Source organism: Bison bison, unplaced genomic scaffold (genome assembly GCF_000754665.1).
Source record: "Bison bison bison isolate TAMUID 2011002044 unplaced genomic scaffold, Bison_UMD1.0 scf7180017864456, whole genome shotgun sequence".
Taxonomy (NCBI): Eukaryota; Metazoa; Chordata; class Mammalia; order Artiodactyla; family Bovidae; genus Bison; species Bison bison.
Window position 1 is genome coordinate 19,906,503 of NW_011495018.1, and position 27,963 is coordinate 19,934,465.

At 35.1% G+C, this 27,963-nt stretch overlaps 1 protein-coding gene across 4 annotated transcripts in view; it reads right to left on the reverse strand.

The window, feature by feature from the left end:
- Positions 1-5,579: 5,579 nt before the first annotated feature.
- The window catches only part of SHOC2 (soc-2 suppressor of clear homolog (C. elegans)), an 88,490-nt gene continuing 66,106 nt past the window's right edge, over positions 5,580-27,963 (reverse strand). For all 4 annotated transcript variants that reach the window (XM_010859364.1, XM_010859361.1, XM_010859362.1 and 1 more), the window contains exons 4-9: positions 18,603-18,733; positions 15,447-15,635; positions 12,213-12,335; positions 9,831-9,968; positions 9,182-9,299; positions 5,580-7,704 (exon numbers count right to left, since the gene is read on the reverse strand). In XM_010859364.1, the coding sequence (XP_010857666.1) occupies positions 7,496-7,704; positions 9,182-9,299; positions 9,831-9,968; positions 12,213-12,335; positions 15,447-15,635; positions 18,603-18,733 (908 nt within the window). In that variant the 3' untranslated portion in view covers positions 5,580-7,495. The remainder of the gene's footprint in view (positions 7,705-9,181; positions 9,300-9,830; positions 9,969-12,212; positions 12,336-15,446; positions 15,636-18,602; positions 18,734-27,963) is intronic.

The following is a 27,963-nucleotide window of genomic DNA, read 5'->3' on the forward strand; positions in this document are numbered from 1 at the left end:
TTTAAAAGCTGGTGTTTGCTACCTGGTATTCAAGCTGGAGAATGTAATCTTGACGAAGAGTGAGTGGGCTGTGTGTATGTGTAAGTGCATGTGTGGTATGTATATAAAATTTAAAAAGTAAACCCTAATACTCCTACATCTCACCTATGATAGCATCCAATGAATGCAGTAAGATGAATTATGTCTTTCATAAGACATAATTGGGAAAAGTAACGTAGGCTGTTAATGTAGAAAACCACAAAAGTAGAAAAGCTTTGCTTTTTGTTTTCATCTGCAATCCAAATTAGGAGTTACTTAAGAGTTCTTGACTGTACAGGGTTCAAGTTGACATCAAATATCAAAATGTGTAGATTTATTACTTACATCTACACTGATGTTCATGGAAGGAAAAAGAAATCATCAAACATTTTGGGGGGAAATGGTAATCATTCCAAACCTAGGTTCATTCATAACTCTTTATGTTAATATTTTATTCTCTCTAAAGCAGCCTATCAGTACTTTTTAAAAATGCAATTCGTGTTCTCAATTGCCGCAGGATAGCCTTTATTTAAGCAGTAACAGGAGGTGCTCTGGAGGTTGGAAAAATTGAACTCTCAATGAAATCAGCTATTAATTTTTTTTAAGTAGATTACTCAAATAGGTGTGAAATTCATTAGACTGCAATCACAAAGGCAAAAATTTGTCTGTAGTGTGTGTTTGACAAGATATATGATAAACATTGCTTTGTGTCAAGAAACAGTGCTAATTAAAAGGCATGGAACCTATAATAAGTAAAAACAACAGGGTTGAGTAAAACATAACAACCTTCCAAATCAAGAAAAACCAGAGAACTTCTTTACAAATCAGTCACCTGCCTGAGTTAAAAGTGAACATCAAGTTCACTTTGTTTACGTTTTCACCACTGTGCTCTTTCTCATAAGTATGTGCTCACATACACATATGATATGTGACAAGTGTGACTGAGGAGTTGAATTTGTATTTTAATCTAAATAACCACATGCGGTTAGTTAGTGGCACCTATTTTGGACAGTGCAGGGTCCTAGAAAAATAAGCATAATAAGTAAAATGACACTGAAACAGAATACACTGAGAGGTTAGAAAAACTAAACTGAGTGAAACTATTGTATTTCAAAAATACCATATTCTTTGTTTCCTTAACACTTTTTACTACAGCTACTTCTCAATTTCTGCAAATTCCTTCCTATCTGTGCAAAAGTAATTACCACTTATGTACTGGATCATCTGTTTCCAGGCCTGACTTCTAAGCACTAGATGTATCCACTTGCTTACTTGACATCTCCACTTAACATCCCACAGGTACTAAAACACATCTTCCCCTTACATCCAAACAAAAAGAAAGTAGCCCTCCTGCGAAGTTCCATAGTTTAATAAATACAAGCAGGTACTTAAGTCAAAATCCTGGAAGTAACCTGTGATTCTCTAACCCACTTTTTCCAACCAATCATCAAGTCTTCCTAACCTTTCTTCCTTAGATTCCCTGAAATGTTTTTCTTTCCATCCCCAATGCTACAACCCCAATCAAAGCCACTGTCATCTCACCCAGATTACTCCACCAGCCTCCCATATGGCCACTTGGCTCCTAGTTTTGATTCCCTCCAAAACCATTCTTCTCAAGGTAGTCAGTGATGTTCTAAAAACATGTATCAGAGAATGTTAAAAGATGAGTTAATCACATGGTACACAAGACTAATATTTATTGCCTTCCCTGATTAAGTTTTCTTCAGCCAATTAAACAGTTCCCACTGGGTAAGGTCTCTTTTACCCTTAGCATTTTCATCTTCATAAACAGTTGAAAACATAATTTAATGTTCTTTAATAGCCAATGTTAGAACTTCTTCTAGGAATCCTATACTGTTCTACCTTTTAATTACCAAGATATCTTAAACAGCACAGTTTTTTATGAAAGGTTACAAAACAGAACAAAAAGTATTTTCTTCACAAAGGCTCAGGGAATGGGGGAATTACCTCCAGTCAGTCAATGTCTTCACCACAAGCCAGTCTTCTTTACAAGATATATTCATTATATACTCTAATTGTTTTGTTTTTAAAATTTCCCAAATCCTGTAGTTTGGGATTTTATAAATAGTAAATATGAACAATTAAATAACTATATTGAAGGTCACTATTACCATACAAAATAATCTGTTGCATTTTTGTGCAGCTATTTTTGTGTATCTTATGCATGCCATATGCTTTACTAAAGTTTTCCAGAAGATTCAATGGTAGTGAAGAGTCATTTCTCTTAGTTGCACATTTTTGTGGTTCAATGACATTGCAAACACTGATTTCATGTCCAACTTCAGTTAAACACAGGATTGGAACTTAAAAGATTCAACAGCAAAACATTTAAAAGTACATTATTTATACTGAATACCTTACTACATAATGACTAAAAAAGTCAGAGTTTTTGTGTAGTCAAAATAAACAATATAATTCAGGTTGAAAAGTACATTTTCTGAAGACTGTTTATGCCTTTTAGCCTAGAATCATAACTCAGAATAGTTATGTATTTATCACAGCATAAGCCATGTTAAATATCAGTGAAAGCCTGACCTTTACTAAGAGAAAAGTCAAAATGGTTAAATATTGTTTTCGGGTATCATTTTTGTGGTGTTCTGTCTATTCCTTGTAAACTATGTACTATGCAAATTATCATGTATCTAATTAAAAACAAGTTCTGATGTACAGATTCAAATAGAATCAAAAGAGACCATCATCATATAAAATACTTTGTTTCGTAACTTTTTCTCAACTCTGTTAAAAATGAGTTTTGAGGTGAGATATGAGGAAAACTATAAAGACAAATATTAAAATAAATGTTTTGAGCCATATATGAAACATTCCCTTTGGTATTGGAATGAGGTTTTACGTGCTAGCTAGCTAGCTAGACTTACTGAAAAATAATTCCTACAAAATCGTGAAAAAAAATGATATAGATGACTAGAGCAAATGTTATTTGTATATTTAGCCTGATCAGACTAATGGAAGGTTAAATTCACCATATATATATAATGCCAGAATGACAAAAGGTAAATAATACATGGAATCTAAATAATAATGGTAGCTGATGAAGCACCTACAGATGCTGATTAATTAATTTTTAGAGTAAGATCCTTTTTAGTAGTACGTATAACAAACTGATTTTATTGTCACTAAAACATCATTTGTTAGGATTGTTAGGATGGAGCTCTAATAATTTGCATGAAGAGATCAAATCTCTCCACTCTCCCAACCTAGTGCCTTGTACAAATGGGGGAGGGGGGGCGGAATGCCCCTTCCTCAAGACTCTTTACTTCCATCTGTCAGAAATTTGACATAGTATCATGATTGTTAGAACAAGACACTTTACTGCCATCTGCTGAAAAACTGTCATAATAAATATACAAATCTATGACCTGACTAAATTCCCCTAACATGCAGCAGTGCTGTATGCTGCAAAACATGCAAAATTCATACTACTTTCAATAGTGGACACTATTCCTCCTACCAAACTTTAAAGAGCCCCCAGTCTGAAACACTAGAAACTACTAGCCAGTTGAAGTCTTGACCACAAACAGGTATTTATATTCAAAACAGTTTATATTCAGAATGTATACTATCAACAGGATAATACCAAGTGTGTAAAGAAAAATTGTTTTAAAAGGTACTAAGGACCAACTACAGTTCAAACCTTTTTTATATTTTAACTTATATTTCAAAGTTAAAAATTAAACTCACAAATGTTTCCTTAAATTACTGTTGGCAGGTTTAAGAAGGCATTCTATTCAGTAACAAGTACTGATATCTGTTTTATAAAATTCTCATAATACTTTAATAGCATTCAAGATACTCTCTTAGATATCAAATCAGTATCACAACTCTTACATATTTAAATTCTCAGAGATTTGATAATTAACCAAAGATTGTCAAGTGTATTCCAGTTACCCAAATTGACTCTTAAAGGTTACACTAATCAAAAGAATAAGACAAAAGTTTTAGCTAAAGATATGTGGTATATCTTTGCTGATGGCTCAGCAGGTAAAGAACTTGCCTGTCAATGCAGGAGATACAAGAGATGTGGGCTCAAATCCCTGGGTTGTGAAGATTCTCTGGAGAAAATGGCAACCCACTCCAGTATTCTTGCCCGGAAAACCTCATGGGCAGAGAGCCTTTGTTCTACATCCAAAGGGTCAAAAGAGTCGGACACAACTGAGTGATAATACATGGACTGGATGTGGTATATCATCTTATACCATCTTCTGGTATAAGCAAAAGGAAATCTTTCTTCACAAGTTATTTAATTAAATTTGAAAACTGTAGGAATGTATTCTGCCTTTATGGGTTATGTCATTTGCTTTCATCTAATTTTTAATCATGCAAGAATAACCATATACCCTGGTTTTCCAGAGACATTTCTGATGTATGGTTATTAATAGTGCCCCCTTTCCATTTCAAAGTGTCCCACTTTATACCCTTTAACCATGACCCCTTCTTACTCATGCAAAATGACAAATTCTGCAAGCTGAAATCTGAACTCAATATGTATGAATGGCTTAGCAATAACTGAGAAGCAAAAGTTACCACAAAAGTTATCAGAGAATGATTCATTCATCTGAAACTGTCACAACATTGTTAACTAGCTATACCTCAATACAAAATTAAAAGTTTTAAATCCAGGCTTTACAATGAGATAAATTAGAAATACGCAAATATATTTATAGAGCTCATTCCAATTGCATCATCCACCTTTCAGTAAAAGTACAAATAAATATTTTATGTGTTTTTCCTCCTGCAAGAATTTCTATCATCTATTGTTTTCATTTGTATCCATCAAATCCATAAATTACTTAGCATCTCTCCCTTCTTTCTGTATGAAATAATCATTTGGGATTTTTAAAGTACTAAATACCACAAAGGAATTTTTGACATTGTCACTGTCAATTTGCTACTATATATATTAACAAAAAGCAAAGTTTAGAGCAATATTTTTAAAAATGTAACATTCTATGACATTCTTTTTTTATTTACTCAGCCTCACAGAGAGATTAAACCTAATTTCTTTAAAAGAAAGGACCATTGTTGGACATGGCAATTAGTCCCACTGCAGTTTAGGAAATTATCAGCTCATATGTAGTCATTCAATAATATCCCTTACTATAGTCAAACTATTTAAATATTAAATATACTGACTGCACAAGGATAATTGGGAAATTAAGAGTCCATTTAGCTTCATGTTAGAAGTAATGAAATCCATAAGCTCTCTAAGGTGACAGCCATACATGTGACATATTTTATGCACCTTAAAAAATTGTAATTCCTTAGCTATAGATGGTTTGTCTATAACTTCTACACGTAGGGTTGTGATCACCTTGCATTTCTATTATAAACTAACATAAATGAATGTAGGGGAACAAAAATATTTCAAAAACTGTATCTATTTTCATTTTTAAGAAACAATACCCATTAAAAAAAAAAAAAACGACATTAGGTTACTGCCTTTAAAGTTCAAGTTCCATTATCTTAAGATATAAACACACTTTGATATGAGATTTTTATAAAAACCACACATACACACAAGCTTCAGGTAGAGCTGTAATAAACAAATTCCTTTTATAAACACAATTTTAACTGAAAAGCCACAGTAGATGGGAAAAAAAAAAAGAAGAAAGGATATTACCTGGTAAAATCCAGTGACATCTACAATAGTTTTACAGCACATTTAAGCATTCTACGGTTTTATATCTTTACCTGCCTTCCATTTCTTAGTTGCTCCTTAAAAAATTGCCAATTACGACTATAGGTTCAACTTCAAACTTCGTCCTGATTTTGAGTGCCAGGAAAAGCAAAACAACATTCCAAATTTCCATCTTAATGTTATAACCTCACTTCAAAAATGGTTTTATTTAAATTACAATGCCCATCTAAATAGAAAAAAAAAGAAAACCAAGCAGCAACATGTAATTATACATAATAGTTATTCATTATATGGGAAGTGTTTTTTAGGATGGTATATCTAGAATGCACTTGCTCTGTGAGTCTCTTCAGTAATTAAATTGACTTAGACCAACACTATCAAAAGTAAGAGTACTGTAATAAGGGGCACACATTTACAATACTGCTAGCCTTAAAAGCAGTAAAGCAAAAGAAAATATACCAAATAGCACATGCATATCTCACAGAACTTCCACTGAACTATCAATGACTTTTATGCAATGTGCTCTTTTCTGTAACTTTATTAACAACTACCAAAAAAGGAAAGATGAGATTGAAATCAATGGTACTGAACTGAATTGTTTGAAGCCAGTGCCCCATTTGTGGGGAAAAGTGCATTTAATTCAGCAGCAATATAGCACAGTGTGAAGATATTGTGCTTAGACGCAGATATTCCAGAACTGAAAGATGTACAAGGCAAGTCAAGATATAAAACCATAGTACACTGTTAAATAACCTTGAAACATACATATATTGCAGTGTTCAAAGAAAAACATTCATTTCATTGTACAAGGCTAGGGAGAAATCCTTAAAGTTACCTATCGCAGTTTATGATATAATAAATACATATCTATATAGCATTGTATATACATATATAGAATGTGTTTATGTGTGTTTATGTGTATCTTTTTCTTTTTTTGCCAAATTATTCTGTTAGTTTCTGTGGATCTGCAACTTTCAGGAATGAAAACTCCTTTACACTACAAGTTTCTGTTCCCCTAAACTTCAGAAAAGATATTTATACTAGAAAAGGTATCAATACTTTCCCCCAACCCAAAGACTTACTTCAGATATTTTGCTTCACAATTGATCAGAGAAACACAATTAAAGGAATTCAAAATTTTTTGACTGTATCTTTTCACTTTGCCAGTTGTTTCACCAAGCAGATATCTTTTAATATTAAATCAGCTGATGCAAATTCTTTAGCAAAGGATATAAATGAGATTTTGCTGATCAAAACAGAGCAAATCAAAACCAAAATAAAATAAAATAAAATAAAATCCAGTGATTTACTCTGACTGTAAACAATATATAAAATTCAAATCTCAAATTTCAAAATAAGTTAAAAGAAAAATTCTACCTTCAGGGCCTATAATACTAAAAAGATCTGACAATTGGTAAGGGGAAAATATATATGAAAAGTTGCAACAAAATTGCTTGCCCAGAATTTTTGCTAAGAAAAAGTATATCTAACTATACTACCTCTGGCCCTTAAGTTTAATAATTTCATAATTTGTTGGCAAATGTTTTAAGCAAACTGGCATATCATATTACACAACAGAAAAACATCCATCAAGTTCAGCAAAGAAAACTTATATAAGCTTTTTGTACAGAATTTAAAAAAATCTAAATGGCTATGATTCCTCTATTAGCAGAAACACATAAACATAGTCTTTATAAATCTGCCAAATATATCAATATCTACATAAATAGATACAGATATAGATATGAAACATTAACGGCAGTCTATTTTTGAACAGTGTGTGGGACCAGCAGATTTGTATCAGACCATGGCACGATATGGACCCTGCATCTTTAGGAACTGAATGATGAAAGAAGGACCCCCAGCAACAATCTGAGGTGGAAGATGGCTGAGTGGACAGTTCTCAATACTCATGATTGAAAGCTTGCTGCAAAGAGCCAGCTCAAAGGGAAGGCTATGCAGGTTGGGGTTGTCATTCAAATACAGTTCTTCTAGATTCTCCAGTGTACCTGTTATAAAAAATAATTTTTAAAAAATTAGTTATTATTTAAAAAGCTCAACTGAGCATGATCCTTATCCTGGGTATCACGCATACTGAACACACAGTGCCTTTTACTCTCTTCTCTTAGTTTTAAAACTCTCTACAACCATGGATCTCAAACTTTCCTGCTTATTCAAATAAACAAGGGAGATTTTTAAAAAGTGATGTCCAGGTCACGTGCTATACCAATAAAAATCTCTTCCTTTATGTTTGGTTTTCAAGCTCAGTTTCTTTGAAAAAATATATACTGTATCTCCAGAGACTCTGTTTGGGACAGTCTGGCATTCATGTGTATTTTAAATTTCAAAAATTATATAATCAACTTACATAGTAAGTGCCTATAATTACTTTCATGTTGAAGAAATGTGATCATTTCTCTTAGTAATAAATTTCTCACGTGAAAGGTTAAGAGAGTTATTATGTATTTGCCAGTAAGGCAAAAGTCAATTTATGTAATCTTTTAAAATTTTTCCTTAGACCATCTTAGGATACTCATACTTTCTAGGCAAATAGTCTCAAGCAATTGCATGTGGCCAGCTGGATAAGCACACTAGAAATAAGTATATAAAGTTGCTTTATGCATTTCCAATTTTTTAATTTCAAAATCTTAATATTTGACAGTGGTATGTAATAGAACTAATTTAAAAAGTTACTAGATATTGGATTTGTTTACATTTAAGATTTTATGTATTATTCAGAGCAACCTTACAGAAAGTTACTAGAATCCATATTTTATAGATAGGAACCTGAAGCTTAGGGAGGTTCTGTACCTTATTCAATGCCACAAAACCAGAAGCAGTAGAGCCAGATTTTGAATTGTCTATTGTACTCCAAAACCATCCTTAACCACTCATCTATAGTGCCTCTGAAACAGCATGGTATAGATGAGAGAATAACAAATGGGATTACTAATTTTAGTACTATGTGACTGTAATTGATTAAAACACTGTAACATGAAGCAACTTGCACTGCGTAAAATTCAAGGTGTTCATATTGACAGTATGAAATAATGGGTATGAAAACACTTGGAAAATTCTAAAGTAACTCAAATATTAACATTAATCAAATACTAATATCAATCCTAAAACCTCACAAGGGAAAATTCTTTTGGCATAAGAAACTAATTTAATTCACGCTTGTGTAATTTTTAAACTTGGAAGAAAAAGAACTCCTCCAAATTAACGTTAAATCTACTGAAATACAAGTATGCTAAAACATTCTCAAATATTATGTTAAACTCAATTCCCCATGAGGAAACCTAATAAAAACTAACCAACTACTACTATTACTACTAGTGCTCTATAAAAAAAATCTTGAGCTTGATGTAATTTGAGTAAGTTGACAAAAATAGTAGATTTATTTATCAGAAACACTGCTTGAACACATGTTCTAATAACTAATGAAAGCATGTTATTAGTACAGTCAAATACCCAAAGGGTTCATACCAATTTCCTCAGGAAGATGAGTAAGTAGGTTCTCTCCAAGGCCTAGATGTGTAAGATTGGTAAGGTGACCAATGCCTCTGGGAAGAGTGGTCAGTTGGTTGTTTGTCAAGACTAATTTCTAAAAGGTTAACAAAATAAAAGACGGTTACATGTATGTTTCCTGTAACTGATGTAAATTTTTTAAAAATTACATCTACTAAACAGCAAGATAAATTTATAGGGAAATTAGATTGACTAATATTATATAGTAGTAATGTAGTATTAGTCACTCAGTCGTGTCTGACTCTGTGACCCCACAGACTGTAGCCCTCCAGGAATCTCTGTCCATGGGATTCTCCAGGCAAGAATACTGGAGTGGGTTGTATTCCTTTCTCCAGAGGATCTTCCCAACCCAGATACTGAACCTGGGTCTCCTGCATAGCAGGCAGATTCTTTACTGTCTGAGCTACATATTATATAAAAATCACTAAATAACTTTTTCTTTCAAACACTATCATTTGTTAGGAAGACAAAAGCAGCTAGGTTACATGAACATAAAATTCAGCTCTAATAGGAAAATCTATTTGGTCCAAGAATAAAAAAATGTACAATTTGGAATGCATCCCAAAAACTTTAATTATATACCTATAAAATCATCAGAATGTTTTACCTGCAAATCCTTAAGATAAGCAATTTCATTTGGCAAGGATTCCAATTTGTTCTCCTCTAGATCCAATTCTCTTAACTTCCTAAGGTTTCCAAGGCCATGAGGAAGCTTCTTTAGAAGATTGTTTGATAATATTAAAACCTAAAGAGAAATTATTGATAATGTTTGACAACCCACAAAACAGAAATATATTATCATCATGTGCCTTAAAATTAAGCAATGTTAATTTTCTAAACAGTGAATATTTAGGGTAATGTCTAATTATATAACAAGATATTAAACTTACTATTCTAAAAAAAAATTACCATAGTTACTGGAAACAAAATAGTTTGATGAAGTCAAAACTAATGAAAGCAAAAGGAAAGAATTTAAACTAAATTACAAAAAATATGAAAATTATTAACTACTTGCACTAAGATTCATACAGGTAACGGTATTTTGATACTGAATGGTTACAAATATCTATCTAATAGGAAACCAATTATTTATTCAAAACTCCTTACAAGCAAGCCATCATTTAAGGTAGGTAACAATTGACTTCTAAACTGCCTATATCAATCCACTAGTTATTATTTGTAGTAAATTTATTACATTGCAGGGCATCCTGCAGTATCTTGAATAAGAAGGGGAAAAAAGGTTGAAGAAGATACAAGTCTTCATTCTCAGAGAAGTTATAGTGGAGGGGGGTTAGGTAGGCAAACAATACTGAGTATGGGGATAGTGAGAAGAGCACTAAATGGAAAGATCTATGTTAGGTTCTAGCTAAATTTTTATGCCCACTTATTTCTTCCAAAGTTATACTACATACAATGAAGTAAACATATTCAATAAGACCAAGAAAATGACAATAGTAGCTATCACTGAGTTTACTACTATTTGTATGCATGCTAAGTTGCTTCAGCTGTATCTGATTCTTTGTGACCCACTGGACTGCAACCCCCCAAGCTCCTTTGTCCATGGGAGTCTCCGGGCAAGAATACTGGAATGGGTTGCCATACCCTCCTCCAGGGGATCTTCCCAATCCAGGGATTGAACCCATGTCCCCTGTGTCTCTTGCACTGGCAGGTGGATTCTTTACCACTAACACCACATATTAAATGAAAAATGTGCATTATTGCATTTAGTCTTAATTACAATTCTATGTGGAGAAGGAAATGGCAACCCACTCCAATATTCTTGCCTGAAAAATCCCATGGATGGAGGAACGTGCCAGGCTACAGTCCATGGGGTCACAAAGAGTCAAACACAACTGACTGACTTCATTAGCACTAGCACAATTCTATGAGGAATATATTACTATCCCCATTACTTTCCCCAGCTGAGGAAACTGAGGCTTGGGTACATTAAATCCATAAATAGTTAAAAGGGGAATTGTACCCAGATCTATGTGGCTTCAAAGTTCCTGCTGTTAGCCATTACACCATACTTTTTCACCTTATTAAATACAATAATAAAAGAATAGAAAAATTAGAATTTTTAAAAAAACATGAGGACAATTTTAGAAATATTTACTATTAGTAAGTTTTTTCATCAAAAGAGTGAAAATGCTAGGGATTCAGAGGCAGGAGAAATCTTTGAGGAAGTAACAGGAAGGTAGATCTTTGTTAACTACTTTAACAACAAAGTAGTTGCTAAATTGTGTCTGAGTCTTTGCAACTCCATGGACTGCACAGATCTTTAATTGTGAGAAATAATTTTAAAAGAAAAATTTTAAGGGGATGAGAAAAGAGCATTCTAGATACTGGGAACAATAAAGGTACAGAGCTAGAAATATGCACACATTGCCAACAAAGAAACTAATCAATTCAGTTAGTAAATAAAAGAGGAGGTGGGTAATTAGGATGAAAAAGTAGGTCAGAATTATATGAAGGGTGCTGAATGCCCATATGAGGAACCCAGAATTATTTTAGAGGACAATGGTATAGCATTCTTAGAAAGAATTAAGAAAAAAAATACAAAAGATGCTGCGCTTTAGAGACCCTTTCTTTCAAAGATAGTTTATAGTATTCAAACCGACCGACTTTTAGTGGGCAAGAGTGATTCAAAAGCATTGAGCCCAGATTAAGTCAACACTTCATCATCCTAATACAGCTGCATGTTTAAGAGAGCACTACATTTCTTTTTTTAATTGACAGAATCTGGACTATTTATTTATTTATGACCACTTCACGTGGCATACAGGACCTTAGTTCTCCAACCAGGGATCAAATCCATACCCTCTGCATTGGGAGCGAGGAGTTTGAACCACTGGACTGCTAGGGAAGTCCTGAGAGCACTAACATTTCTAATTATGATCTTCAATTATGAAACTGATTAATTGTAAACTTCATAAGTGAGGTAACTGTGGAAAAGTCTAATGAGTTCTAAATGTTCTTTTATACTCACCTCAAGAGAAACAAGACCAGACACATCCTCAGGGATCTTTGTGAGCTGATTGGTAGCTAAATTCAATTCTACCATACTGGTCCAAGTTCCAAAATCCAAGGGAAGTGATGTCAATTGATTGTCCTGACAGAGATAAAATGAAGCATTCAAGGTAAAACCACAAAAACAAAGCTCCATATGTAACTCCCTATAGAAAGAGAATTCTTAAACAGAAAAAGACATTCCCTTTCTTTAATATCTAAATATAGAAAGAAAGAAAAACAAGGAACAAAAACACTCAGCCTCCAAAGTTTTCCATACAGTTAAGTTCAGTCACTAAGTCGTGTCCGATTTTCATGACGCCATGGGCTACAGCACGTCAGGATTCCCTGTCCATCACCAACCCCGGAGCTTGCTCAAAATGATGTCCATCGAGTAGGTGATGCCATCCAACCATTTCATTATCTGTAGTCTCCTCCTCCTGCCTTCAGTCGTTCCCAGCATCAGGGTCTTTTCCATGGAGTCAGTTCTTCACATCAGGTGGCCAAAGTATTGGAGTTTCAGCTTCAACATCAGTCCTTCCAATGAACACCCAGGACTGATCTCCTTTAGGATGGACTGGTTGGATCTCCTTGCTGTCCAAGGGACTCTAGAGAGCCTTCTCCAACACCACAGTTCAAAAGCATCAATTCTTCAGCGCTCAGCTTTCTTTATAGTCCAACTCTCACATCCATACATGACCCCTGGAAAAACCATAGCCTTGACTAGACGGACCTTTGTTGACAAAGTAAGGTCTCTGCTGTTTAATATGCTATCTAGGTTGGTCGTAACTTTTCTTCCAAGGAGTAAGTGTCTTTTAATTTCATGGCTGCAATCACCATCTGCAGTGATTTTGGAGCCCAAAAAAATAGTCAGCCACTGTTTCTACTGTTTCCCCATCTATTTGCCATGAAGTGACGGGACCGGATGCCATGATCTTAGTTTTCTGAATGTTGAGCTTTAAGCTAACTTTTTTCACTCTACTCTTTCACTTTCATCAAGAGGCTCTTTAGTTCTTCACTTTCTGCCATAAGGGTGGTTATCATCTACATATCTGAGGTTATTGATATTTCTCCTAGCAATCTTGATTCCAGCTTGTGCTTCCTCCAGCCCAGCGTTTCTCATGATGCACTCTACATATAAGTTAAATAAGCTTATATATATATTGACACACTAATATACAGCCTTGACAAACTCCTTTTCCTATTTGGAACCAGTCTGTTGTTTCATGTCCAGTTCTAACTGTTGCTTCCTGACCTGCATACAGGTTTCTCAAGAGTCAGGTCAGGTGGTGTGGTATTTCCATCTCTCAGAATTTTCCATAGTTTGTTGTGATCCACATAGTCAAAGGCTTTGGCATAGTCAATAAAGCAGAAATAGATGTTTTTCTGGAACTCTTTTGCTTTTCCATGATTCAGCAGATGTTGGCCATTTGATCTCTGGTTCACCTGCCTTTTCTAAAACCAGCTTGAACATCTGGAAGTTCACGGTTCACATATTGCTGAAGCCTGGCCTGGAGAATTTTGAGCATTACCTTACTAGCGTGTAAGATGACTACAGTTGTGTGTAGTTTAAGCATTCTTTGGCATTGCCTTTCTTTGGGACTGGAGTGAAAACTGACCTTTTCCAGTCCTGTGGCCACTGCTAAGTTTTCCAAATTTGCTGACATATGGAGTGCAGCACTTTCACAGCATCATCTTTCGGGATTTGAAATAGCTCAACTGGAATTCCATCACCTCCACTAGCTTTGTTCGTAGTGATGCTTTCTAAGGCCCACTTGACTTCACATTCCAGGATGTCTGGCTCTAGCTGAGTGTGAGTGATCACACCATCGTGATAATCTTGGTTGTGAAGATCTTTTTTGTACAGTTCTTCTGTGTATTCTTGCCACCTCTTCTTAATATTTTCTGCTTCTGATAGGTCCCTACCATTTCTGCCCTTTATTGAGCCCATCTTTGCATGAAATGTTCCCTTGGTAGCTCTAATAGTCTTGAAGAGATCTCTAGTCTTTCCCATTCTATTGTTTTCCTCTATTTCTTTGCATTGGTTGGTGAGGAAGGCTTTCTTATCTCTCCTTGCTGTTCTTTGGAACCCTGCATTCAAATGGGTGTATCTTTCCTTTTCTCCTTTGCTTTTCACTTCTCTTCTTTTTACAGCTATTTGTACAGCCTCCCCAGCCAGCCATCTTGCTTTTTTACATTTCTTTTTCTTGGGGATGGTCTTGATCCCTGTCTCCTGTACAATGTCATGAACCTCCATCCATAGTTCATCAGGCACTCTGTCTATCAGATCTAGTCCCTTAAATCTATTTCTCACTTCCACTGTATAATCATAAGGGATTTGATTTAGCTCATACCTGAATGGTCTAGTGGTTTCCCCCACTTTCTTCAGTTTAAGTCTGAATTTGGCAATAAGGAGTTCATGATCTGAGCCACAGTCAGCTCCCGGTCTTGTTTTTGCTGACTGTATAGAGCTTCTCCATCTTTGGCTGCAAAGAATATAATTAATCTGATATCGGTGTTGACCATCTGGTGATGCCCATGTGTAGTCTTCTCTTGTGTTGTTGGAAGAGGGTGTTTGCTATGACCAGTGCGTTCTCTTGGCAAAACTCTTATTAGCCTTTGCCCTGCTTCATTCTGTACTCCAAGGGCAAATTTGCCTGTTACTCCAGGTGTTTCTTGACTTCCTACTTTTGCATTCCAAGTCTATGCCCCAACCAGTAATGCTGAAGAAGCTGAAGTTGAACGGTTTTATGAAGACCTACAAGGCCTTTTAGAACTAACATCCCAAAAAAGATGTCCTTTTCATTATACGGGACTGGAATGCAAAAGTAGGAAGTCAAGAAAAATAAGTTTGTTCACTACAAATTAAATCGCTGGACAAAACATTTTTCATTTCTTCCTTCCTTCTGCAATAAAATTTCTTTTCCTTACTACAAATGTGATTCATTCATGGTAGAGAATATAGACAAGCAACAAGAAACTAAAAATCACCCACTGGGAGAAAATAGTTGCAAATCATATAACTGACAAAGCATTAACATCCAAAATACATAAAGAACTGCAACTCAACAGTAAAAAAAGAAAAACCCAAACAATCCAATTAAAAAATGAGCACAGCATAAGGAAGAAACAATTGCCCATTCTGATAAATCATAAATACACTAAAAGTACTAGTTAAAGTAGTGATTTTCCCCTAACACAAATAGAGGCTTACCTTCATATTCAGTTTACTTAATACTTTTGCTCTGGAGAAAATTCCAAATGGGATTTTGTTGATTCGATTGTGTTCCATATTGAGGGAATAGATAGTGGAAAATTGAGATGGACCACCTACTGGATATAACTGGAAGCAATTTCTAGCTAATGTCAAACTATTCAGTTTCACAAGACTTGATAAAAGACTCTGTTAAAAACAAAAAATGAAATAAGCATAATAATTAGAACTATAACAAGACTTATTCTGTAGAACATAGAGCAGCAGTACCAAACAAATGCCTGGGAGAGTCTTGCAGGTAACAAATGACAGACACTGGCTGGGCCGGTTCTATAATGCCTCATCCAGAAGGAAAGTCATTCACTACTCAGCTCTAGCTAATTGTTACCTTGCAGGGATGTGCAGCCAATGTAGTCAGATTTTCAGAATTTAGGAAGAAACAGGAAATTCATTTACTTATATTAAATCTCCTTTTATTCTTTGGCTTTATTTAAAATACTCTACAGGGTAAAGATAATGTATCTGTGGGTAAGAGGTGTTTCATGAGTGGCCAGTTTGAGACCTCTCATACAGGATCTTACAGAGGACTGGTATCAGACAGTCCTGGGTCTGAGTCCTGACTCCATCACCTGCTGTGTATTCAGTGCTATTCAAGTCTTGGTTAAGTATCTATCTCTAAATTATTATTAAGATTAATATAATACCTGACACAGAATAAGGTATCATTCAGTAATTTAAATGTTCCTTTTAAGAATATTAAATTCAGAAGGTAACACTACTTTTTGATATTATATAATACATTGCTTTTCCATACTGTAAATTTCTGAGGGAATATACGTCTATCAAACAAGTATTCACTTAGCACATAACCCCATATTCCCTCTTACTTCAGTCCCCCACCGTGTAACCAGAGTACTAGGTGTTTAGTATTATAAAAGGATCTCTACCATCAGGAAGACTAAATTCCATTTAGAGAAATAAAGCACACAGATAGGAAAAAGAAAATAATATACAACTCTATATAATCAATAATAAATTATACAGAATAGGCTCTTGCTATTCAAAGTCTGGTTTAAAGAAGAGCAGCATCCGTATCCCCAGAGAGCTTGTTAGAAATGTGGACTCTTAGGCCCCACCTCCACAGAATCATAATATGAATCTTAAGATTTCCAGGTGATTTGTATGCTCATTAATGTTTGAGAAACACTGGTTCAGGCTATAAAATAGTTTTAAATCCTGGTCCCATCTTTTAGTAGTTCATGACTTTGAGCAAGTTATCTCTCTGAACCTTTGTTCTATTCATTTGTAAGAGGATGATGTCTTGTTTTATAGGTTGTAGTAAAGATTTTTTAAATAAATAAATATATATATATAAGTAACTTTATAAGTCACTTCTTTATTTAAATTCAAAGAAAAGGAGAAATACTGGAATAACTGGAAAAGCAGAAGACAACTGAAAGTGAGTGAAATCTTAAAGGATGAAAAACCATTTTAAATACTCAGAGAAGCAGAAGAAAACATTCTGGATTGCTGTAAGGCAGCTCTCCAACCTTTTCATTCTAAGGTCATACTGTGAAGCTTTGAGGTTGCTGACCATTGCTGCAGAGTCAAACACATCTGGGTTCCCATCTCAGATCTTCTACTTACCAGCCTTGTAAGCTTCAGTGAATTAATCAATCAATATATCTCTCACTATATTCCCAGAAAAAAATATTTCAGGGTGACACATTTGGCCAAAAACATGACTTCTCAAGTCTTATTTCTCTATTTGATGAGACCACTCCAATAATCAGTAGGATTACAGTGAAGATAAAAATGAAATAATACATGTAAAGCTTCCAGCCTTATGCCTTGAGTATATGGGCTTAAATTTATTAAGTTCCTTCTCCTTTAGTCTTTGGGTATCCATTAAAACTAGTCCATTTGCAGACAGTCTTCAAATGGAAAAGTATATAGTGATTTTGCCAGCTCCGATTTCAGCAATATAATGAGCCCCCTTTGAAAATCACTTTCCCGATTTTTCTTGCCAGCTTGAATATCTAAGTGCTGTTCAATGGTTTTTATTGTTTTTCTTGTTATTATAAATGCAGATAATTACACATTTGCATTAAGAATATGCTACTTCCAAAGCACATAGACTACCTTTAAATAAAAATGCTTTCCAATGTTTGAACAAGGCCTATCAAGTATTTCATCCATACTTCTCTATCTGAAAATGGGTATGTTTAAATATACACACACACCCCTTCTTCCATAAACAGACTGAAGAGAGCTGTCTTCTTTATAATTCTCCTATCAAAAATAAATCCTGACTTATTTCGGTCACAAAGTTATATGAAAGTACTCAGCACATGTCTTTATCCTAAGATACCCAATAATTATGTTTCCCTTCAGTGACAATATGACTGGATATATAAATAAATGTTAAAATTTCTCACTAGGTGAAACTTGGTATATACCTAGTCTTTACATTTAGACATAATGACACTGTAAAAGAGGTCAGTCTTACTTAAACTCATAAATCACACCCTAAAAGAATGCCAACAAGATCTAATTAATGTGTTAATTATTTGCCTTATTATGGGATATGAATCACTGTTAGAAAAGAGGATGACATTAAACAGTAGAACTTCACCCATTTTCAAGTTAAGAATTACCATTATCACAGAAATTTAAAAATCCAAACAGTCTAGCTGTCAGGGCTATATCTACAATCTGTGGATTCTATTTCCTAATCCCAAACTACTACTTACTACTAACAATAGTGCTCTTTTGCCACAGGTGAGATACTGTCACAGTAGTTTTAGTGAACTGGTCCAGACTAGAAACTACACAAGGTATTTTTAATTATTAGAAAAAAAAGACTTTGCAAAGTTCAGTCAATCCATTAAGTCCACAATTCTTCTCATGTTAGAATACTACAGTAAAATATGCTTGAATAACTATAAGCAAACTTACTAGTTGCTGGGTATGCTAAAACATACCTGCTCTTTCTTTTTTGGAATTTTTTTATCTCAGCGATGGGATATGTATCACAGCACACCCATTATTTAAGCAAACTCAATCATCAAATTTACCAAGCTGTAAAGACTGATTAATCTTCCCTTCATTATGTTATAGACTCGTTTCAAGAGTTTACCATAATTCACTTCTTACCTCTGGTAAAGTAGAAATGTTATTGTTCTCTAAATTTAATTCTTCAAGTGCACTGCATTTTGCCAATGATCTGGGTATTGCTGACAGTCTGTTGTATCTCAGACCAAGACGACTTAAACTGGACAGATTTCCTGTGAACATAAAAAAAAAAAAAAAGGAATTTTTTTTTTCAATCTGATAAGCCTGTCACTCTCCCAGGCAATTATCAAGCAATATTTATAAATTACTTTCAAGTACTATTTCAGCAAGAGCCCTAACTTTTTGTACCAAAAAACTACACAGTACACTCTACCAATTAGAATGAAACTGAAGCCACTTTTGTGTCCACCATCTTAGAGAAATAATGAAATACACAGCTACAAGTCAATTTTTAAAATCAGTTATTGGAAAGTATTGGCACACTTAAATAAAATATTAACCTTTAGACAAGGCCCAGTTGAATAACATCAAAGTAATAAATGATAGAAGTTTACTCCTTGGAAGAAAAGTTATGACCAACCTAGACAGCATATTCAAAAGCAGAGACATTACTTTGCCAACAAAGGTTCGTCTAGTCAAGGCTATGGTTTTCCCAGTGGTCGTGTATAGATGTGAGAGTTGGACTGTGAAGAAAGCTGAGCGCCAAAGAATTGATGCTTTTGAACTGTGGTATTGGAGAAGACTCTTGGGAGTCCCTTGGACTACAGGGAGATCCAACCAGTCCATTCTAAAGGAGATCAGTCCTGGGTGTTCTTTGGAAGGAGTGATGCTAAAGCTGAAACTCCAGTACTTTGGCCACCTCATGCTAAGAGTTGACTCATTGGAAAAGACTCTGATGCTGGGAGGGATTAGGGGCAGGAGGAAAAGGGGATGACAGACGATGAGATGGCTGGATGGCATCACTGACTCGATGGACGTGAGTTTGAGTGAACTCCAGGAGATGGTGATGGACAGGGAGGCCTGGCGTGCTGCGATTCATGGGGTCGCAGAGAGTCGGACACTACTGAGCGACTGAATTGAGTAAATGATAATCACTTAAAATACGAGATGCACAATTATTTTGTGAGATCAGAAAGGTTCAATATTTTTCATGAGTTTAAATATAAACAATCCAAAATTTCTCTAAAAAGTTGACTTGATGGTTAAAAATTTCTCAAAATAATTTTTTATGAACAAAAGTGAAAGCTACAGTCTCTCATTATCTAAGCATATCCAGCTTGAGCATATTAGTCACTATTGAATACCTAAAATGAGCAGAGCAGAAAAACAGACATTTTATACTTCTATAGCCAAGACCCATGGTAAGCTACATATAAGCTACATGGATGAATATGATGATATCTGCTATCACAGGTTTAAATCAAATTTAATTTTCAAAATAGTATAAACTCATTTTGATACCAAAAAAGATGAGTAATGAGAATTTAGTTCAATGTATTTTTTTTTTTTTTTTTCATGGCTGGTTAATTTCTGATTCAACAATGTAATTGTTGCTACAACCTTTTTAGTTGGGCTAGGTTAAATGTTAGCCTCTAGTTTTAAATTCAACAGTATAATCAGTATTAGAAATTAAAGGATACTTCATTTTATTATACTTTTCTTTATTGTGCTTCACTGATATTGTGTGTTTATATATCAAAGGTTTGTGGCAACCATACTTTGAACAAATCTACTTGTGCCATTTTTCACAAAAGCATTTGTTCACTTAATGTCTCTGTGTCACATTTTAGTAATTCTCACTACATTTCAAACTTTTATGTTATTATTATACTTGCTTTGGAGATCTATGATCAGTGATCTTGGATGTTACTAGTGTAATTGTTTTGGGGTGCCATGAACTGCACTTATTTAAGATGGTGAACTTAATTGGTAAATGCTATGTATATTCTTTATGCTCCACCAAACAGTTGCTTCCCTGTCTCTCTCCCTCTCCCCTGAAATACAACAATATTGAAATTAAGCCAATAATGACCCTACAGTGACTTCTAACCAAGTCAAAGTCAGAATTGCATGTCTTTCACTTTAAATCAAAAGCCAGAAATAACTGAAGGAAATCAAAAGAGCTACTCTATAATCTGAATGATACTTTTTCAATAAAGTATTTTTAATTAAGGCATGTATAGTTTTTAGACAAAATGGTACTGCACACTTAATAGACTACAGTACTGTGTAACAGAACTTTTATATACACTGGCAAACAAAAAAATTTGTGTGACACTTTATTGTGATAGTTGCTTTGTTGAAGTGCTCTGAGATGGAATCGACAGTATCTCCAAAGTAGGTCTGTATAGAAGTGGATGCCTGTGTCACACAACATTTTGGAGATAAGTATTTTGGTGCCTTTCAACTTTCAGCAACTGTCTGATGTTTGTCAATTTCTTTCGAATTTCTGCTTTGACTATTTTTCAGAAAGTCATTGTATGAATAACTTTTAGATACATTACTCCAATATTTACAGAAAACATGTATTAGCCTACAGAATAAGTTAAGCCTTAAACCTAGCAGAGCAGTCACCTTGTCTCATATTCCTCATCTAGTTACATTCATTTGCATCTTTCCAGCCTGGTAGGCTGCAGTCCATGGAGTCGCTAGGAGTCGGACACGACTGAGCGACTTCATTTTCACTTTTCACTTTCATGCATTGGAGAAGGAAATGGCAACCCACTCCAGTGTTCTTGCCTGGAGAATCCCAGGGACAGTGGAGCCTGGTGGGCTGCAGTCTACGGGGTGTCACAGAGTCGGAGGCAACTGAAGCAACTTAGCAGCAGCAGCAGCTCTTGCTGAAGAAAATAGTGATCAAAATTGTAAGAAATGCCCAAATGGAGCTAATTTTTACCCTTTACATTTTTAAGAGTTAGTTACTGGTATCAAAAATACTCTGATAAGTCTATATACCATAAGTCTAGCCAACTACAGTGCAAAAAAACCTTAGCAATCATTTCACTTCCTGCAATTAGAACTATTCCAGAGGTATGGTATACTCATTTTCATTACGTTCTTATAACAGTGTTTGGAAACTGGGTCAAGAGTTCACTAGTTATGATTAATTAAGATTTCCAACAGGCAGAAAACTGAATTAAAAAGCAACAGTAAAAACGACCACTTAGAAAAGACAAGTTAACTTTGTCTTTACAGTGCTTCCTAAATTAAATAAGGATGCTTCACCAGTGTCTTTCTAATGACACTCCAGGGATATGTGTCAATTTTGGAGGTGGGGGGGAAACAAGCAGAGAACTGGATCACTTTCCAAAGTTCCAGAGAATTCAGAGATTAAAAATAAGTGCAAGAACATTATTATTTCTATCAGTGAACTATGACATTGTAGTGTTAGTTGCTCAGTCGTGTCCGACTCTGCGACCCCATGGATTGTAGCCCACAGGCTCCTCTGTCCATGGAATTCTCCAGGCAAGAATACTGGAGTGGGCAGCCATTCCTTTCTCCACTATGACATTAAATATGATACAAATATTACTTGGAAATTGGGCTGGCAAAAAATAATCTGCTTTATGATGAAATTATAGTCAAGTTTCTAATAGCAAAAAATGGGGACAACCTTTATGTTTAAGAATTGATGCATAATTATTTAGATTGAAGGCATCACAGTGTAACAGCAAAAACAAAGGATATTCTATATCTACGTGTCCCTGGGTAAGTTACTTAACTTAGTCTATCTCCTCATCCATAAAGTGAGGATAATGTCTAATATCTGACAGGGTTGCTCTAATGATTAAATACAATGTATGTAAGATACTTAGTACAATGACTGATATGAAATAGATACTCAAAAGATAATCCTATTCTATGGTACTACTATAGTCTGCTATATTCTGTACCTATTAAAATTATTCTACAAAAAATCTTGTAAGATATGAAAGACTGTTATGACATTAAATGAAGTCAGGTAACAAAATCATGTGTTTTGTATGATCTGTATGATTACATACACATGCAAAGAGTTTAAGTTATCTCTATATGATAGAAATACAGATTAAATTTTTTTCTTTGAACTTGTCTAGAATTTCCCTAATTTTCTATAATTTTTTAATTTTAAAATGTCCTTTTGATAAAGAAAAATTCTGTAATTCTGAAGTCAGTTTAATTTTTAAAACTGTGATATCTTTATACCATCCTTTTATTGAATGAATAGTTTACATTATGGAGAAGCTTTATATTAACACAGAGAGGTAAGATGTTTGGACACTTTACACTGTGAGGCTCATTTTCTCCATACAGTGAGGATATGAGCTAAGCTGTGGAAAAACAGAGCATGGTGGTTTCAAGTTTCAGATAGTCAACCCCCCCACCCCCCAAAAAAGACAAGAGATTAAAAAGATACCCAAGCAGCACTAATAAGAACCATCTGAGAGTACTCAGAATGGACTTTAGCATAAGACATGTGAAGTGACTTGATGGCAGAGCTAGAATCAAACTCAATTGGCTCCTTATCAAGTAATCGTTTTTTGTGAATTTTATCGACCCTGATCCAGTGAACTAGTTTCCTCCTGACACAGAAGCATGATATGCTCATTCTTGCCTCCATGCTGTTTGACTGTCCTTGCTGTTCAGCTCACGGAATGCATTTTTTATTCCATACTAAGTCCAGCATATTTCTTCATGAAGTTTTCTCTGGCCATTCTATCAAGATCTTATTGATCTCCCTCTAAACCAGACACATGGCTACATGCTGTTTTCATTATACATTAGCATTTTACTTACAGTCTACATTGCTGGTTGTTTCATGAATTAGTTACTTCCCCCAATAGACTGAAAATCCTTTAAGTAAGGGAGCTTGCTATGCATTTCTACTGAAATTTGCACAGAATTTCAGTGCAAAGCACACACCAGGCTTTCATTCATGCTTTCGTATTTACTAAAGACGCTAAAATATTTCACCATATGGCCTCCTTTCCATTAGGAACAAGATGTAAAAACTCAAAATTATATGAGACTCATTAAAAGCTTTTTTTCTTTGACCCATTCTCAACTTATAAAATAGCATGTCTCCAAAACACAGATGTTAACTGGACATGATTTTAAAGTACATAACAGATTTTCCTGGTCTACCTGACTAAAAATTAGTTCTTTTAAAAATATTCACTTTAATTTTTCCTGGATACCCAATGACTAAGCAGCCCATTTTTAGATATCAGAGAATGAACTAACCATTGCACTCCTCTTATCACACCAAATAAATTTTCAATTACAAAATATATAAGTATAACTTACTTTACTGCCCAGAAAACCATGGTGTGTAATCCAATATGTACATATTGAGATCCTTCTCTTAAGCTTTTACTTCAGTTCAGCTCAGTCGTGTCCAACTCTTTGCGACCCCATGAATCGCAGCACGCCAGGCCTCCCTGTCTATCACCAACTCCCGGAGTTCACCCAGACTCACGTCCATCGAGTCAGTGATGCCATCCAGCCATCTCATCCTCTGTCGTCCCTTTCTCCTCCTGCCCCCAATCCCTCCCAGCATCAGAGTCTTTTCCAATGAGTCAACACTTCGCATGAGGTAGCCAAGGTACTGGAATTTCGGCTTTAGCATCATTCCCTCCAAAGAAATCCCAGGGCTGATCTCCTTCAGAATGGACTGGCTGGATCTCCTTGCAGTCCAAGGGACTCTCAAGAGTCTTCTCCAACACCACAGTTCAAAAGCATCAATTCTTCGGCGCTCAGCCTTCTTCACAGTCCAACTCTCACATCCACACATGACCACAGGAAAAACCATAGCCTTGACTAGACGAACCTTTGTTGGCAAAGTAATGTCTCTGCTTTTGAACATGCTATCTAGGTTGGTCATAATTTTCCTTCCAAGGAGTAAGCGTCTTTTAATTTCATGGCTGCAGTCACCATCTGCAGTGTTTTTGGAGCCCAAAAAAATAAAGTCTGACACTGTTTCCCCATCTATTTCCCATGAAGTGATGAGACCGGATAAGCTTTTACTTATACATATACAAATTCAGGATTTTTTAAAATGTTTCTCTATTTGTCTTTATATAAATGGGATCATTTTGCACACTTTTCCTCCTAAATAACAGGTCATAGAAATATTTTCTTGTTGAGTAAATACTGATATACTTCATTTTATTTAACCACTGTACCCTATGATATGTATAATTATACAATTATCTAATCATCCCCAATGGACAGCATTTGTTCCTAATATTTAAAAAGGAATTCTATAATGAACGTCCTAATAGATACTTGTGTGTACATGTGAAAATATTTCAGATGTATCAAAAGATAGCAATATCTTAAATCTTAACAGACAGTGCCATTAGGCTGTATCAGTTTCATTCCCACCAAAACTGAAGGGCAGTCCCCATTAACTCACATCCATTTAAAATGGGGAAGGAGGGAGGGTATCAATATCTTATTCCTTGCCTATCGCATGCCCATGGCCACTACAAGACTGGTAAAGAGATGGAAATTTTCCTATAAGCAGTGATAATGTCTGAGTACAAAGAATTTCAAAAATCTTTTGATAAAATTTTAATTTGCTATACCACGTTGAAGATAAAAAAGGCACTCAATCTTAAAAAATAAATAGAAGAAGCTCATCCTCTGTCTCTCCTTCATACCACTGCTTTCCCTATGTAATAAAGCTGTTCCATGGTAATAAAATGGCTGAAGCATTCACCAACAGGTCTATGAAATGCCTGAACTCCACCACCGCCCCCCACAGTGGGATTGAAGAGGATGAACTTTAAAAATTGTACTCTATGAGAATATGCTATTCTGATGAAGCAATTAACATCTGCAAAGGACTTGTCACTTTCTTGAGAGCATGGTATGCTCAGAGTCATCCACATTTTGTCAAAATGCACTACTCTCAGCAAAATAAAAAAGGTGAAAAAAAATTAATGATGAAATATCAACACTGTCTTATGCCAGAAAAAAAAAAAAAAAACTTGACATGAGAAGTCTGGCATTTACTGTGATTCACCCCCTGCAGTGGTTTCAACTCTAGCCTCTTTCAGTAAGTGGTTTTAACCACAAAGTAAACTGCAACCTAGAAATCAAGCCACAGCTTGCTTTAATATTGAGCCACTGTGACTAAGAAATAAAATCAATGTTGCCAACGCTTATAAATGTAGGCTGATCACTGTCAATCACTGGCATTTAGCTTTCTAAGTGCTTAACTTTGACAGTAAGTTGCTCTGTGTTCTGAATCTGACAGCTTGTTTTCTTATGCTGTCAGATTTTTAAAATATGGAAACATTAAATGGCTATGAATTAAAATTAATGCTTTCAATTTCAGCAAAAGAAATCAGCATTTTTAGGTTAATTTAGTGTAACTTTTGAGTAAGACTCTAACTCAAAGTCTTTATCTTATTTTAACAAAGTAGCAAAAAATCACTAGAAAAGGCATACAAGTTCTAACAATGAAATATTGTTAAAGGTACAATTTTTTTCCAGAAACATTAAACTAATAAATTGAAAATAAACTTAAAAGTTATATAAAATGTAAGGCCAGGATCTCTAAAACTCTTAGAGGAAAACAGAGACAAGACACTCTGATATAAATGTCTGCAATATCCTCTTTGACCACCTCTTAGAGAAATGGAAATAAAACAAAAACAAGTGGGACCTAGTTAAACTTAAAAGCTTTGCATAACAAAGGAAAGTATAACCAAGATGAAAAGACAACCCTCAGAATGGGAGAAAATAATCATAAATGAAACTAACAAAGGATTAATCTCCAAAATATACAAGCAGTTCATGCAGCCCTATGCCAGAAAAGCAAACAACCCAATCAAAAAGTAGGCAGAAGATCTAAGCACACATTTCTCCAACGAAGATATACAGATGGCCAACCAACACATGAAAAGATGCTCTACATTGCTCATTATTAAAGAAATTCAAATCAAAACTACAATGAGGTATTACCTTACACTGGTCAGAATGGTCATCAAAACAATCTACAAACAATAAATGCTGGAGAAGGTGTGGAGAAAAGGGAACTCTCTTGCACTGTTGGTGGGAATGTAAATTGATATAGTCACTATGGAGAAACAGTGTGGCTATTTCTTTAAATACTAGGAATAAAACTACCATATGACCCAGCAATCCCAACTGGGCATATACATTGAGAAAATCATAACTGAAAAAGACACATATGCCTCAATGTTCACTGCAGCACTATTTATAATAACCAGGACATGGAAGCAACCTAGATATCACTGACAAATGAATGGATAAATGACAAATGAAATGGAATATTACTTAGCCATAAAAAGAAAAGCATTTGAGTCAGTTCTAGTGAGGTGGATGAACCTAGAGCCTATATGCAGAGTGAAGTAAGTCAGAAAAAGAAAAACAAATTCTTGTATATTAACACGTACATATATGGACTCTAGAAAAATAGTACCAATAAACATTTGTAGGGCAGTAATGGAGACGCAGACATAGAGAACAGACTTTGGACACAACGGAGTAAGGAGAAGGTGGGCCGAACTGAGAGAGTAGCACTGAAACATAAACATTACCATATGTAAAACAGATAACTAATGGGAAATTGTTGTATAACACAGGGAGCTCAACATAGTACTCTGTGACAACCTAGAGGGGTGGGATGGGGTGGAAGTTCAACAGGGAAGGGACATATGCATATTTATGGCTAACTCATGTTGTGTGGTGGAGAAGGCAATGGCACCCCACTCCAGTACTTTTGCCTAGAAAATCCTATGGACGGAAGAGCCTGGTAGGCTGCAGACCATGGGGTCGCTAGAGTCGGACACGACTGAGCGACTTCACTTTCACTTTTCACTTTCATGCATTGGAGAAGGAAATGCCAACCCACTCCAGTGTTCTTGCCTGGAGAATCCCAGGGACGGGGGAGCCTGGTGGGCTGCCATCTATGGGGTCGCACAGAGTCGGACATGACTAAAGCGATGCAGCAGCAGCAGCAGCATGTTGTGTGGTAAAAGCCAACACAATGGTGTAAAGCAATTATCCTCCAATTAAAAGTAAACTTATTAAAAAATATTCTTAAAAGTCAAAAACTCAAAAGAATACCACCATTAAAGAGAAAACTAGTAAAGGTGTTACATGTAAGTAGAACTGTAATTACCTAAAATCAATTACTAAAACTCTATTTGTTGATATAATTACTGTAACATTTCTTCAGAGCACAGTGTAACAAAATGAGATATGAATTATTCTGTGCTCTAGCCTTGAAGGCAAAGTCTTCTTGTATATTTCTCTCACTTTGAAAAGAAATAGAAAATAAAAAATTTTTCCTATTTCAGATCCCCCTCTCCCTGATTTCATAAAACCACTGGAGACCTCAGAAGGCTTTCAGTTCAATTCAGTTCAGTTGCTCAGTTGTGTCTGACTCTTTGCGACCCCATGAATTGCAGCACGCCAGGCCTCCCTG